The 15654-nt window shown below is 51.0% G+C and overlaps 1 protein-coding gene across 3 annotated transcripts in view; it reads right to left on the reverse strand.

Moving 5' to 3' along the window:
• The window catches only part of Galnt6 (polypeptide N-acetylgalactosaminyltransferase 6), a 40339-nt gene extending 25074 nt beyond the window's left edge, over positions 1-15265 (reverse strand). For 2 of the 3 annotated variants that reach the window (XM_075960685.1, XM_075960687.1), the window contains exons 1-3: positions 15022-15084; positions 7364-7469; positions 751-1341 (exon numbers count right to left, since the gene is read on the reverse strand). In XM_075960685.1, coding sequence (XP_075816800.1) covers positions 751-1244 — 494 coding nt within the window. In that variant the 5' untranslated portion in view covers positions 1245-1341; positions 7364-7469; positions 15022-15084. Of the gene's footprint in view, positions 1-750; positions 1342-7243; positions 7470-15021 lie in introns of all 3 variants that reach the window. The other variant, XM_075960686.1, reaches the window with a different exon arrangement.
• Between the last annotated feature and the right edge of the window lie 389 nt (positions 15266-15654).

A 15654-nucleotide genomic window follows, 5' to 3' on the forward strand; every position in this document is an offset into this window, starting at 1 on the left:
ATGCCGACGTCATTCTTTTCTGAGAGGTTCCTGATGGCCAAGCTACACCTTGTTGGCTCAAGTCCGGGGAAGCCCAGGTTTGCAGCCTGTTAAGGTTATGACTTTTAGTGGAGCCTCTTGTTTTTTTCCAACTCATTAGTTAGAAGGGACAATGGCTAAGTGTGAAAGACAAAAAAAATTATCAGGACACAGTGTGATTACGGGGGGGGGGCACACATTAGAGGGGAGGGCGGCTCTAAGATCCAAGTGTGGGTCTTCCCAAAATCAAGAGCATAAGTGGCTTCAAGTTGGAATGACTTACGGACCTGTGGCCTTCACTAGAGGGAACCAAGAGGGTGGTGTGGGGACCTTCTGGACTACCACAGCAGCAGTCAGGATACATCCCCTCTCTCAAATTAGTACCAGAGGCCCAGATGGCAGCAGCAGGTTCAGCATCTTGAGGGCTGCAGAAGCCACAGCTCTGTCCCAGCCCCTCCCGGTTCCCTGTGCCAGGTCCTGGCCGGCAGCCTTGGGTTCTTCTTCTACATCCTGTCCCCTCCGCAGCTGTGTTTCAGCTCACAGGTCCCTATGGCCCCTGCCTGACCATAGTACTCCTGAGCTCCAGCCCCTGCGATCAGGGCAATTGGCCAGCAAAAGGGAAGAGGAAATCCCTGCCTGTTCTCAAATTCCCTTTGGCTTGCTTTCTGACAACTCCTGGCCACATTTCTGGGAAAGCTCTGGTCTCCTCTGAGAGTTCTGGACACTACTTACTCAGGGGGTCGGGTGTCTGGCCCCAGGGACCTCTGCAAGGAGATGCGGTCACTGGCAAAGGCATTGAAGCAGTGTTTCTTATAGCCCTCTTCCTTTTCCTGGGTCTCTAGAGGGGTCCATTCTTTCTTCTGAAATGGTTTTCCGTCAGCCCCGGGGCTGCTAGGGTCCTGAGGTGGCCGTTCCCAGAAGGGCTTCAGCTCAGCAGGGGTATAGAACCCAGGAAGGCAGGAGTGGTTTGTGGAGAGCTGAGTCTGCTGGGGGTCCGGAGCCCTGATCTGCAGCTTGGGCATGGCATCTCTGATGTTGTTTACAGCACCTAACATGAGGTCCAGCACATGGTCCTTCTGGCCTACCAGGGACTTCAGCCAAGGCTTCTCCATGGCCTGCTGCTCCCGTTTGCTTACTTCCTTTGGCCGGATGAAGAGGAAGAACATGAGGGCGCTGCCGAGCATGGCTAGGCGCAGGGGCATGTGGCGTCTGCGGAGGAGCCTCATCTTCCTGACCAGGACCCAAGCAGGGTCGGTACCAAGTCTTGGACGTCACTTTGGAAATAGCTTGCTATGCCAGGGTGGCCACGCCTGGGGCCTCAGCCTGAGAAAAGAGGGCATATGAGAGACATGAGCCACTGCAGAGATGGGGAGGGCTGGGGACTCCGAGGTGAGTGTGCCCGTCCCCTTCGTGCACGGCCACAGCATCCTGGCATCTAAATTTCCTTTTGCTATAAATGAGAAAACCGGGTCCCGGTCTTTCCTGCTGGGAGGAAACTACTTTGGGAAACACTTTGTCACTAAAATAAAGTTTAGCTGGAACACACTTGTCGGTGCCTTGACTTAGAGAATGGGACGGGCAGCAACTCCATGAACCCCCTGTAGTCTCATTCCAAGCTGTTCTGATTTTTGAGACAGGGTTTGCTAATTAGCCCAGGCTGGCCTTCAACTCCTAATCCACAGCCTCCTGTGAACTGGGATGATAGGCATGGACCGCTTTGCACGTCAGATAAACTGGTTTGTGTGACCCTGGAGGCCTGGGCAAGAATGTCTGTGGCATCACTGAGCAAAAGCGGCAGCAATGAATAATCAGCTGTTGAACGGTGAAGTGTGAGACTACCACTCCGCGAAGCTCTCTGCAGCCGCGGAAGGAATGAGCCACCTCTCTGAAGCGCTCCAGAGCAGTGGGGTAAAAAGGCAAGCTGCAGAAAGACAGTGTTTCCCTTTACTGAAAACTATAAAATACGCCCATGTTAGAGATGGTGCTGTACGTATAAATATGTGGTAAAGCTATAAAGAGGCTAAGAACAAGAAAGCCATGTTTCTGAAGAAAGACAAAAATGTATAAAGGAGTCGGGCTTGGTGGATCACGCCTTTAGGGAGGCAGAGGCAGGCAGATATTTGTCAGTTCAAGGCCAGCCTGGTCTACACAGCGAGTTCCAGGACAGCCAGGGCTATTGGGGGTAGGGGAAAAAGAAAAAGAGGTACAAAGAAATACCAATTAGAGATAAACAGATGAGGACTAGAAAGTTAGAAAATGCGTTCTTCTTTCTGGAGGCGGATGTTGATGTGGGCAGTATCTTACCTCCCCCCTCCTTTCTTTCTTTCTTTCTTTCTTTCTTTCTTTCTTTCTTTCTTTCTTTCTTTCCTTCTCTTCCCACAAGACACAGACATGGTTGCTCTGTTTAACAGCCCTGTCTTGGAACTCGCTCTGTAGACCAGGCTAGCCTTAGACTCACAGAGATCAACCTGCCTCTGCCTCCTGAGTGCTGGGATTAAACCCATGTGCTACTACTACCCAGCATCCCTTTCTCTTTCTTTTGAGATAGGGTTGCTAGTGTAGACAAGGCTGTCCTCGAACTAACTCTATAGACCAGGCTGGCCTCAGACTCACAGAGATCTGCCTGCCTCCACCTCATGAGTGCTAGGATTAAAGGAGTGCCCCGCCACACCTCGCTACTCTAAGTCTTTATGTCTGATACGTATTTTGTAAATATAGTTGACCCGAAAACAATGCAGGGGCTAAGGGTGTCAACTTTCTATTCAGTTGAAAACATAACTTTCGACTCCCCTAAAACTATCTTCAGTGGCTATTGACTGGAAGGAAGCCTTACTAATAGCAATAGTAATCAATTAATACAAATGTATACTCTGTATGGGGGCCAACACACACCAACTATGAAAGATCACATGTTTACTCTGTATGGTGGCCAGTACACACCAGCTGTGAAAGACTACATGTATACTCTGTATGGTGGCCAGTACACACCAGCTGTGAAAGACTACATGTATACTCTGTATGGTGGCCAGTACACACCAGCTGTGAAAGACTACATGTATACTCTGTATATTCTGTGTAGTGCAGCACACACCAACTATGAAAGATCACATGTATACTCTGTATGGTGGCCAGTACACACCAGCTGTGAAAGATTTCTGTGTATCATGTGAGATTTCCTGGAAGGATGACCAGCTCAGATGGAGACAATTTTAAGCAGCTACTCCCAACACTTGAGCACCACAGGGGCACAGGAGAGGAAGCAACGAGGTTGTCACATGGTAGGGCATATAGATTTCAGTGCTGTAATCCTGCAGTTCATTCTATGCAATTACGACTTTTTCAGTCACGCGGAGGCCTCACGTGTCTAAACGCACTCTTCACAGAGCTGCGCCCGCTTCCAGCTGGGACTGATCGCACGGTCATCTTCAGTTCTGCAGCGCTGCTCTCCTCTCGCACACGGACACGGCGTGCTTGTGTGCCCACGTTCTCACAATCATAGATTCGTGTGGCAGGGGCGGAGCTTAGTTGACAGAGTGTGATGCATACACGTCCTCCTAACACCCAGAAGGTGGAGGCAGGAGGATCAGAAGTTCAAGATTATACTCAGCTACCTAGTAAGTTCAAGGTCAACCTGGACTGTGAGAGACAATTAAAAACATGCACACACAATAGGTTTGTATATCTTTTGTGTCAGATACATCATTATCGACATATATTTTATGTATTCATGATATATCTATTAAAATACATTTCTACATTCACTTGTTAATTTTTCAGATTGTCAAAAATTCCTTGCCCCTCAAAATGTACATATGGGTGGGCCCATGGAGCTCAAACTCCTGTTGCCCGAGGGCCAAGTGGTTTCTTCTGTATTTACTCACTTAGAACATGTATGTATGTATGTATGTATATGTGTGTATGAATGTACGTATGTATGTGTGTGTATGAATGTACGTATGTATGTATGTATGCGTGTGTATGTATGTATATGCTTTTTTTAAAAAAATATGTGTTTATTATGTATACAATATTCTGTCTGTGTGTATGCCTGCAAGCCAGAAGAGGGCACCAGACCTCATTACAGATGGTTGTGAGCCACCATGTGGTTGCTGGGAATTGAACTCAGGACCTTTGGAAGAGCAGTCAGTGCTCTTAACCTCTGAGCCATCTCTCCAGCCCCCATGCTTTTTGTTTTTTGAAACAGGGTTTCTCTGTATAGCTCTGACTGTCCTGGAACTCACTCTGTAGACCAGGCTGGTCTCGAACCCAGAGAGAGATCCACCGGCCTCTTCCACCCCAGTGCTGAGATTAAAGGTATGCTCCACCACTGTCTGGCAATTATTTTATTTTTTGATAGGATTTTACTATGTAACTTGTTGGCCTAAAACCCTTGATCTCCTGCCTCAGCTCCCGCAAGCTGAGATTATGAGCACATGTTGCTAATTCCAGATGAAATTGTTGTTGCTGCTGCTTTTAATCTAAAATTCTATTCCATGATAACACCTTCCATGCAGTACTAGGCATGGGGAGGGGTTGAGGGGTAAGAGAGTGGAGGGAGGAGGGAGGGGGATTTAGGGGTAAGAGGGTGGAGTGAGGAGGGAGGGGGTTGGCCAGGCAGCACCCCAGTCAGAGGATGAATATGGAGAGTTTTCTACGGGAGCTAAGCTAGTATAAAGTCTCCAGCTGATGGATGCTGGTGTCAAGAGATGCGACCTCAGGCTCAGGCCCCCTTTAGAGGAGCCACCTCTATAGCTGGTACAGGGTTAAGGGAGAAAGGAAATGTTTCTCAGAAGTGTGGCCGTCTTATCAGTGTGCACAGTCAGTTTTCAAAAAATAGTCTCAGCTATTAGCCACAGGTGACCCTTGGGAGATTTATTTTATCCCTCTAAGCCTTGATTTCCTCATCTATAAACTAGGAGTTGCCAACACCCAACTCGGGCGGTGCTGAGGATTAGGTTAGGTGATGTATGCAAAACCTACGGCCGAGTTGGTGTCGTTTTCTAAGCCCTCGGGTACTTCTATCGTTGCAATGAATAAGGCCCTGTGCAGTTTCCCGGCAATCACCACCCCCAGGCATCTGTTCCTTGGCCAAAGCCACGGCATGGCACCTGGCACCCTTTGCTTTAAGGTGACCCTGGGCTGACGATGACAGTTACGTCCCCATCCCCGTTCGTTCCTCCTAGTACACACCCAAGACCTGTTGAGTCTACTCTGAGAAAAAAAACAGTGACTCTGCTTGAGATGCTTAGTGTTCTTCGCTGCGCCCAGGTCTGTCTGCGGGAAGCCTGGTGCTGGGAGTCCCTTGTACATGGAGAATACATGGTCAGCACAGACTCAATGGCCAGCAAGCTCAGTCTGCTGCGGAGACAGTGATTTCTTTCGTAGCATTATCAATAATAAATGAGAGAAATCCTTATTTTGATGTTGGAGAGATGGCTCAGCAGTTAGGAGTGCTCGCTGTTCTTGCAGAGGACCTGGATTCAGTTCCCAACACAGACAGGACAGCTGACAACTCATTCCGGGGATCCAGCACCCTCTGCTGGCCTTGGAGGGCATTGCGTGCATATGGTGCACATCTCTACTTGCAACCAAAACATCCATAACACAAAATAAAAACAAATCTTGTTTTAAATTCCTGCTTTGTATTAAGGATTATATAGGCTATGAGAGACATTTATTGACTCTGTTGCTATAAGTGGAAGACCTACTATGTGCGAGGGACTCGGAAAGGGCAAGGATGAGTAAGGCCTCCCCTCAGGGAGGGAGCATGGGGGGGCTTAGTTGGGAGGAGGAGTTTATAGGGAATGCCAGATGGAGGAAGGCCAAGACGTCACACGGGGGGGGGGGGGGAGCTTGGGCTGAGCACCGAGTTCACCTTAGTTGTCTGCACAAGTTTAGCATGTTTCAAGTGAAGAGCATTATCGAAGGCTGAGCTGGAACGGCCAATTAGTGAGCAACCCAGGACGAGGGGAGTGGGAGCTCAGAGAAGCGCAAAAGCTGGCTGGGGTGAAGCCCTCACGCTGTTTGCCCTTGAGAAACGGGGAGCAGTTTTCCAGGAAGGATTCTAGGAGGGGGAATCCAGCTGGTGGCTGATGACGTGAGCAGCAGCTGCTCAGCAGCTGGGTGACCAGGTAAGAGGGACCCGGAGATCGGACCCAGGGAGCAGCCCTGCCAGTGGCGGAAGTGGCACCAGCAAAACTCTTTTGGGTCTTAGGGTAGGACACAAAGGTAGACAGTGGGGTGTGAGGCTCAACGCCTCTCCCCAAGGGTTGTGAAGGTCCCAGGAAGTGGGGCAGTCCTGGGAAAACACTCAGCAGCTGAGAACACTGGGTGCTCTAGGGACCCAGGTTCAACTCCCGGCACCCACATGACACCTCATGACTGCTGTAACTCCTGTTCTGGGAGAGCTGGTGCTCTCTTCTGGCTTCACAGTCACCCAGATATCTGTGCTACACAGACATACACTCAGGCGAAATATGCATAAAATAGAAACAAAATTAAACAAAATTAAGTGGAAGAGGTGATTCCACAGGGCAGGCCAGGGAGGAGCGAGCGCTGAATGCCATCTGGTACTGCGAGCCCCACCGTACTGCACTGTGAGCCCACACCGTACTGCGAGCCACACTGAACTCCGAGCCACAGCGTACTGCGAGCCACACTGTACTGCGAGCCCACACTGTACTGCACTGTGAGCTCACACCGTACTGCGAACCACACTGTCCTGCGAACCACACGGTACGGCGAGTCCACACGGTACTGCGAGCCACACCGTACTGTGAGCCACACTGTATTGCGAGCCACACCGAACTCCGAGCCACACCGTACTGCGAGCCCACACCGTACTGCGAGCCGCATGGTACTACCTATTCAAGCTATTGAAAGTAAAAGGTAGCGAACAGCACAGACAGCTGAGAAAGGCAGGGTTCCCTCCAGGTCTCACAGAGTTTTCAAGGAAAGGAGCAAGATTGTGTGTGGAGGCTCTTTCCCAGGGCCTGAGCTACCCAGAGGGCCAGCTCCAGGGCTCTGCTTGAGCTGCAGACCTCAGTCTAGAGACTATCGAGAGCAGATTGAGCTCTGTACCTGGGCTAGGTCTGTTGAGCCACTGTGTAGCCTGCACTCAGGACAGTTTTCTGGTTACTTCCCACTCCAGCATGAGAGTGGGCACAGCTGGACACATGGGCATGGTAACACTGCAGTAATTAGCTAGAGCCAGGCCAGGACTCACCTCCTCCAGGAAGGCCTCCTGGAGTTACCCGTCACTCCAGCACCCTCATCCAGGCGCTGAGTGTGGTCCTTTGAAGAGGTGGACACCTTTACTCCTTTTCTCTTCCCTGGGGAAACAGACCTTGGGTTAAACTGAACTCCTCTGGAACATCTGCTCTCTGGATCCAGTCCGGCCGTCTAAAGCGCTCTCTCTGGAACCTGCAGTTCCTCAAGGTTCTAACCACATCCTGAAATGAAACGAGACACCTGTGATTAGACTTGGCAGGAAAGGACTTGTTCTCACTGTCAGCTCAGCATGCCAGCAACAGGAAGATAGTCCCGGAGAAATATCAATTTCATGGATGCCACAGGGCTTCGGGGTCGAGGGTTCCTGCTCCATGCAGACGCAGTCCTAGAATCATGGCAAACAAGGGCCAGGAGTTGTGCCCCTGAGCCCTGGGAAAGGAATAACCCCTAATGTAGTAGCTGGTTGAGTTCAGGGCTCTGCAGGACCTATGCCGCTCCCTACCGTGCTCACAGCCTGTGGCTGCCAGGGAGCGTCCACTCCCAGGTCTGTCCCTCCCTTGGGACTGCTCATCAGACTTTCAGAGCCAAGATACCCCAAGTCCTAGTTGAGGAAGACATGGGGGATGGGCTAGAGCACACACTCACTCCCTTGCTGCTCTAGAGAGCAGAGCCCAGGCTACCCCAATACTGATTTCAATCGGTCACTGCAAAAAAAGTCTTTAAATAGCCAGCATATGGCAGGAGGGACATTGGAAGGGGCTGGAGAGATGGCCCAGCAGTTAAGAGCACTTGCTGCTCTTGCAGAGGACACTGGCTCTGTTCCCAGCACCCACATGAGGGCTCACAAGTGCTCAGAACTCCAGTTCCAGTGGATCCAGAACTCTCTTCTGGTCTTTAAGGGCAGCAGACATGCATGCAAAACACATACATGCAGGCAAAATAGTCGAACACATAAAATAAAAATTAATTAAAAAAAAGATCAGAATGCAAAAAGACAGCTATAGCGGCGGTGTATCTTTTGTCCCAGCACTCAGGAGGCAGGGCAGGTGGATGTCTAAAAATTTAAGAGCATCCTGGGCTACATAGCAAGTTCCAGGCCAGGGCTATACAGTGAGCGACTGCTAAAAAGAGAAGAGGAGAAACCAAGTTGGGCTGGGGACATAGCTCAATGGTAGAGCACTTGCCCGGCAGGTGATGTCTCTAGCGCTACAAAAACAAACAACAACAAAACCCAAAACTGCATCGCATGGTTTTATTATATTTTCCTCTCCGTTATTACCTATGGCTACAGCATGGATCAACGTCTCAGAACAGCTCTTAGCTTTAGTAACTTCAGAGGTGTAAAGGCTACAGATTCAACAAGGATCTTTGGAAAACTTTATTTTTGCTTTTAGTTTATGAATTTTGAATAATTAAAATTTAACACTTTATCTTACTGAAGGTGACAAACATTACTTGATTTATATCAGAACTTGGGCTGGGGGATGGACCTCAGTGGGTCAAGAGCCTGTCTAGCCACGCGAGGCCCAGCACTGTATAAACTTGAGACATCTGTAATCTCAGCACTCAGGAGTCGACAGCAGGAGGCTCAGAAGTTCAAGTCACATGGCTACACTGAGTTTGTAGGCAGCCTGGGTCACGTGAGGACCGGTCTCAAAAGGGCAATGCAATGGGATAAAATAATAACTAAAATGTGTTCTCCAAAATGTATACTTCTCAATGAAGTAAGCAGTTAAACAATCACATTTGCAGGGAGTTTTCGCTACGGCACACACTTTACACTTGTGATGCCATCGTGTGTGGAAGCTGCTGGGAGACTTTTGAGCTCTCCTGCCACACTGATATGAGTCCAGGTCTAGGAAAATGCCTTCTTTGTAGCCACACATTTAAAACTCAGGGACACAACCCTCTTCCAGGAGAGTCTCCTCTGATCTTCTGCCATCTTCAGTAAAGTAATACGAAAAATCAGCTATACAAGATTCACAAAACTAAAGCAGAGTTAACCTGTCTTTGTCTTCCTCTCTTTCTCCTTCCCCCGCCCCCAGTGCTGAGGATCTAAGCCAGGGCAAGGCAAGGGCTTTTCCCACTGAACCACACCTCCAGCTCTGGCCTCCTGACTTCCATTTTCTTCATTGTCATCATGACACAAATCTGCCGGTGTCAACTGTGGCTCTATGCCCTGCTAGGGACCTGGACTCCTGGACTTTGAGGGCCATGCCATTTCTACCATCTGTCACTTGCGAAGTCTGAATGAGTAGGTGACCCAGCCTGTTATTGATGGAATGAGTGTTTGAGTTAGGTGGCCTTCTGCTGCCACAAACAGCTTGCCATCTGGGTATGCAGCAGCCTTGTGTCGGTGAGCCTAGTTCCACTGGACTCCAGATGCACAGCTAGAAGCTCCCAGGAGCAGTTCCTGGTTTGGGTTCTCAGAGCTCTGCTATGCTCCTGCCTCCCTCACCTTCCCGATGGCGGTGCTCCAGGGCCTGGGCTCTTCTGCCCCTCTCCTCCACTCCTAAACCCCCTTACTGCATTTCCCTTCTCTCCAACTCCCACTCAGGGATTCCATGCTTAAAGATGTCAAAACTAGGAAGTACCAAGTGAGGTCTTGGCTCTCATGAAAGGCAGGGTCAGCCACCCAGACCATAGCCAGGTGGCCTCTTTGTAATGACGTTTCTTCCTGTATATGCAAATGAACCGCACACCTCCAGGAGGTGAGAGACGTGGCCTTCTGTGGCCTGCAGGAAGAGAGCTGTCACACCATCCCCACAGGATATTTGCTCAAGTTAATTGGCTCACCAAGGTGTTGGTGTAGGCAGGTGGACCTCACGGAACAGGTTGGTTTCAAGATCCTGGAGGGGGAAGGGCGCTCCAAGGTTGTAAAGCCAAATGGTTGTCCCTTCATCCACGATGACATGCTCGCTTCACCAAGCCCAGTGGCCTTACCTCCCCTGCAGTCACACTATGAGAAGATGACCCGATGGTCTCTAGGGCCTTCCTTCCCTGTCCCAGGACAGTGGGACATTTCCACCCCCTGTCCCTGAGTTACACCTTCACGGACACTCTGGCTCTTCCTGAACACCAGCACTACAGTAATGTGCTGGGCTCGCTCTCCCAGAGCTGTGTGCTGAGTTATTTCTGCGGCTAGCACGTCTAGGTTCATTTTGGCTTTACAGAAAATGTTGAACTAAACGTATCCAAACAGATTTTCCACTGAAAAAACAACCAGTTTCTCACCACTGTGTAACAGAATCAGTGTTTGGCATAAAAGCGTTTGATACACCTTTGTCGTCTTACCCCAAGCGTAACCCACTGGAAATCAGAACAGCAGGCAACTAAACAGGAAGCTCAGCAGCTCTCGGGCTTCATCCCCAGGATCTCGGGTGGGGGAGCTAGGCCTCTCTAACCTCCTAGGGTTTGAATTGAGTTTTGCCATCTGTCGGCTGGTGGTGGATAGGAGGAGACAAGCTGGGGGTCACGGGACAGATGGTTCTAAGGGCTGGAGCTAGAAGTTGGGGAGCTGAAGTTCGACCCTCTCTTCTCTCGGGGCAGTCTGATCCTGATTGCAGGAGTCCTGCTCAGGATGGCTGGAAACATCCACCTGCCACCGCCCTCAGGCCTGCAAGCAGCCCGCTGACTTGAGCAGTTCCCCAGTGCTTCCAGAAGCACCCCTAATTCCTGGTTCACACCAAGATCTGTGATGTTCAATCCCTTCAAGGTACCAAGGTAACCAAGCCCTTGCTGGTTATGTCCTGCTTTCTGGGTGCCCTTCCCCTTCCCCATGAGCGCCCTTCCTCTCCCCCCAAAACTGTCATAAAAAACTGTCCTCGCCCTGGAGGACGAGATGTAGTACCTGCCTGACTCCTTTGCTTCGTGATCAGCAAAGCCCTGGCCACGTTTCTTTAGATTATGGCTGTTTAACGGGGCAGGTTCATCCAGCAGTCAGCTTGCCATCTGCATTTATTTACCTTCCAGGCTAACCAGACGCTTGGTGTGGCTCTCTTTCCCTTCCTAAGGTGGCTCAGCAGCTAAGACAGCTCACTGCTCCCCCAAAGGGCCTAAGTTCAGTTCCTGGCATCCGCGTCTGATGGTTCACAACTGCCTGCAACTCTAGTTCCAGTGAACCCAACTCCTCTCTGGCACACACACATAATTAAATTAAAAACAAATAAAAAGAGCTCTTCCTAGTAGGATGTGGTGGCCCAAACCTGTGTTTTCAACCTTTAAGGAGAACCAGGAGTTCAAGGTCAGGGACTAGAGAGATGGCCCAGTGCTTAAGAGCATGGCTGCTCTTGCAGGGACTTAGTGCCTCACAACCACCTGTGACCCCAGTCCCATGAGACCCACTGCCCTCTTCTGCCTTCCATGGACACCAGGCATGCACATGGCACACGCACGTGAATGTAGGCAAGAAAGGCATTCACAGACACAAGATAAAATCAAATCAAAATGAGTTCAAGGTCACTTCCATTTACGTGGAGAAGTTGAGGCAATCCTAGGCTACGTGAAACCCATCTCTCAAAGAAGAAAGCAAGGTTCCCTAGGTGTGTCCCTGCCCTCGGGAGTTGAGTGTGCATCTTTGTCCCCAGAGTCACTCACTCCTCACTTGTCCTGCTTTCTTCACGTGGGACTTTCCCACTAGATTCATGGAGGAAAGTGAACAACACATCCAGACAACTTCGTCCTGTTTGCTTTCTGTACCCTTAAACCCTGCTTCTCAAGCTTCTTATTCTGACAGCTTGGCCAGGTATCCATCCCTCCGCACTGAGGTGTGTGTGTGTGATCAGGAGTGTGTGTATATATGTGTGTGCATGTGTATGCTCATCTGTGTGCATGTGTGTGAGTGTACATGCGTGCAGGGGAGTATGTGTATGTATGTGTGTGTGCATGTGTGTATGCTCATCTGTGTGCATGTGTGTGAGTGTACATGCGTGCAGGGGAGTATGTGTATGTATGTGTGTGTGCATGTGTGTATGCTCATCTGTGTGCATGTGTGTGAGTGTACATGCGTGCAGGGGAGTATGTGTATGTATGTGTGCATACACGTGTGTGTGTGTATGTGTATGTAGTAACTTCCTTCCCTATCTGTCTTTTGTTTGCCATTAGATGCAGAGCTGTGGTCAGAAGGGGTTTCTTGCTGCACATCTCTCCCTAGGACTCAGGCCGGGCTAGGCCGGGTACTGGAGAGTAACTGGGCCCCACAGGGCTCTCAGGTGCCAGGGGACTCATTCTCAAAGCTCTTTTCTCCCTGGGCCGAACCCATCCTTGTTTACCACACAAGGCACAATTACAGCATTGAGATCCTCACTGAGACAGGCACTGCCCTGCACTTGACCTCTTGCGTACTGAAACGCTCGCTCTCATCCCATTGACCAGAAACGGGCATTTTGGGCTTTTCCAGAAGAAAGACTGAGGGTATATGAAGAGCCAAGTTCACCCGAACTCTGGCACAGCCAAACACCCACTGTGGTACTCGGCTTCACTTCCAGAACTGGAGACACTGGATTACATCCATCAGCCCCGGGGGATGTTTAGGGCAATGCTATCACTATCTTTCACTTGCTTTTTCAAGCAACAAAGATATTGGCCACAAGGACACGCCTATGATCACCTCACTGTCACCCAGGCTCGGCTTCAGCCTGGCTCCTGGGCTCAAGCAACCCTTCTGCCGCATCCTCCTGAGAAGCTGAGAATACAGTGGTGGTGCATGCCTTTAATCTCAGCACTGGGGGGGGGGGGCAGAAGAAGATGGATCTCTATGAGTCTGAGGCCAGCCTGGTCTACATAGTGAGTTCCAGCTCAGTCAGGTCTATGTAGAGACCCCATCTGAAAAAACAAAAATAAAGAAAAAATAAACAAAAACCTCACATAAGTTATGTTTTTTGTTTTGTTTGGTGTTGGTTTTGGTTTTTGCTTTGAGACAGAGTCTCAGGTAGTCCAGGCTGGCCTCAAACTCATTACCTAGCCAAGGATGACCTTGCACTTCCGATTCTCCTTCTCCCTCAGTGCTTAGGTTCCAGGCGTGCGCCATCATGCCCAGTGTTTGCGATGCTAGAGACTGGACCCACAGTCTTATGCGCACTGGGCAAACACTCTGCCAACTGAGCTACATGCCCAACTCTGACCTTCTGTTTTACCTGGAAATAAAGTGAAGCACAGAGTGACTAGCTTGACTGTGGGCACACAGCTAGGAAAAAGCAGATTCACACCAAGACTCATGTCTGTCCAGAGCCATGACACATCTTATGTCGGGTTGGTCCCTACAGCTCTAGCACTTACTTCCACAGGCACCTCCTCATTTACTCCTTACCCCGAGAGTTTACATGATGTGGCCAAGGTTAAACAGCTACCTTAGTGGGAGCAAGCGCTGAGTCAGCCGCTGGCAGCCTTCATTATCCACCACTACCTCCCTCTGTGAGCCTCAGGTGAACACGGCGCTGCCCCTCCCTAGCCTGACTTCTGTTCCGGACAGTGGCTACAAGAACTCAACCTATGATCGCATCCGTGTCTGGGTTTCTCCCAGTTGAACTTGGGCTAAGATAGTTATGATCTCCTGACACCCACGGGGCCTCCCTTTCCTGGACTCTTCCGGGTGCTGGAGGCAGCACCAGCTGTGGGCAGTGATTACCCAGCAGCCAGTTTCCCTCGGTTTCACTTGCTCTATACTTCCTTTTGACTGTCCTGTCGTGCTCTTTGGTCCTGGTAACCCCGAAGCAGCTCTCTCCTGTCACCGCTGGGTTCCTGAAGCACGTGGCATCGCCGGGGAATGCCTGTGCTGACGCAGACTCTTGGATAATTTGAATGAAGTAGATTTCAGAACCCTGATGCAGTCATCACATGAATTTGCCCAGCTCATCCTTCTTAGCCTTCCTGATGACAGGGAAGACTCTCCTGTCGGGCGGAGAGGAGGGCCTGTGGAATGCAGGCACATCTGTGGTTAAGTGAACATAGCCCTGGAGGTTCTTTAGTGTGTCTAGAGTCATTAACGTCAGCCAGTGCCTGCCTTTGTGGGTCTGGGGATGAGCTCAGAGTGCAATCCTTAAAGCTCTCCCTGAGACCACTGCAGTGAGTTCCTGCTTAAGACAGGGCTTCCTTTTTGAGCTTTGTGGGCAAGTTATCATCAGCAGTGTCCACAGAGGCAGTGGTCTGGAGTCTGGGATGACTGGCCCTTGGGCAAGTAACAGGAGGGTTCTCCCTGTAGTCTTCATGAGGTATGGAACAAGTGAGGAAGAGAATCAGGAAGTTGGTGACAGTAAGTCATACAGTCCCTATACCATACCACAGAACTGGCTCTCTACCCCTCAAAAGTGCCAAGCATCCAAGGGGGGAATCAAGCAGGCAAGGGCTCCGAGCGGCCCCCACCAACAAGGCTTCCCCTGGTTTGTCCCTTCTGCGCAAAGGTGACAGGGCAGGAAGGACCCTCTCTGAAGGTCTTCCCGCGCTCGAGCACATGAGGTGATCGCAATCTGGGGAAGCGCAGAGTAGGCGCCCGGGCGTGCGAGAGGGGAAGAGGGAGTAGGAGCTCCCCGCTTAACTCCCCCCCCCCGTTTCTGGACCGCAAAGGTGGAGGGGGTCTCCCCAATGGAGTCGCTGGTTGGCACCGCACCAGAGGAGGTGTCTGGCTCGGCCCCTTCATTTGACTGCGGGTCGGAGAGGAGTGGGGCGGGTAGCAGGAAGCCGGGACTCAGAGCGAGCGCGAGTGGAGCGAGTCCCCGAGAAGCTCAGGGCTGCGAGGTCCAAGGGCACCGCGGGGTCGAGCGCCCCACTGCTGCTTACCTATCGCGCTGAGGCCGAGCCGCCGTCGCCGAGCAGTTTGCCGGTTTCCACACGGGGAGGCTGGGAGGGCGGGCCCGGGGCGGGTCCTGTCATGGGTGGCGCTCCACCCGGCTGCGGCAGGTGCGGCGACTCCGTTCCAGACCCGGGAAACCAGACAGCTCTCTCCAGATCCTGGCCCCCCGGGTGCAGGGTCCGCGGCTTCCCCAGGTCGCCTGCATTGCCTGCCGCGGGCGGGGAGGGCAGCGAGCCACAGCGTGCCTGCCGGGAGCCACAGTAGCTGCGGCGCCCAGAGCCTGAGGCCAGCGGCGGGGGTCGTGCTGGGCGGTAGCTAGTCCAGAGGCTCGTCCAGGTGTCCCAGGCAGATAACTTGTGGACACATAAATTCCCCTCCCTGTTGTAGAATATTATTTAACTAGGCAAAGATGTGTTACATTTGTTTATGCTGCAGAGTGAGTGTAAATGTGTTGCTTTTGTTTATGCTGCAATTGTTTAGTTATGAAAAGATAATTGCATCTGTTTCACCTTGCCTGCCCAAGGCACCTGATGGGTGTAATAAAACGCTGAACAGTCCATAGCTCGGCAGAGCAGATGGGACTGGCGGGCAGAGAGAATAAATAGGAGAAGAAATCTAGG

Source organism: Microtus pennsylvanicus, chromosome 2 (assembly GCF_037038515.1).
Source record: "Microtus pennsylvanicus isolate mMicPen1 chromosome 2, mMicPen1.hap1, whole genome shotgun sequence".
Taxonomy (NCBI): domain Eukaryota; kingdom Metazoa; phylum Chordata; class Mammalia; order Rodentia; family Cricetidae; genus Microtus; species Microtus pennsylvanicus.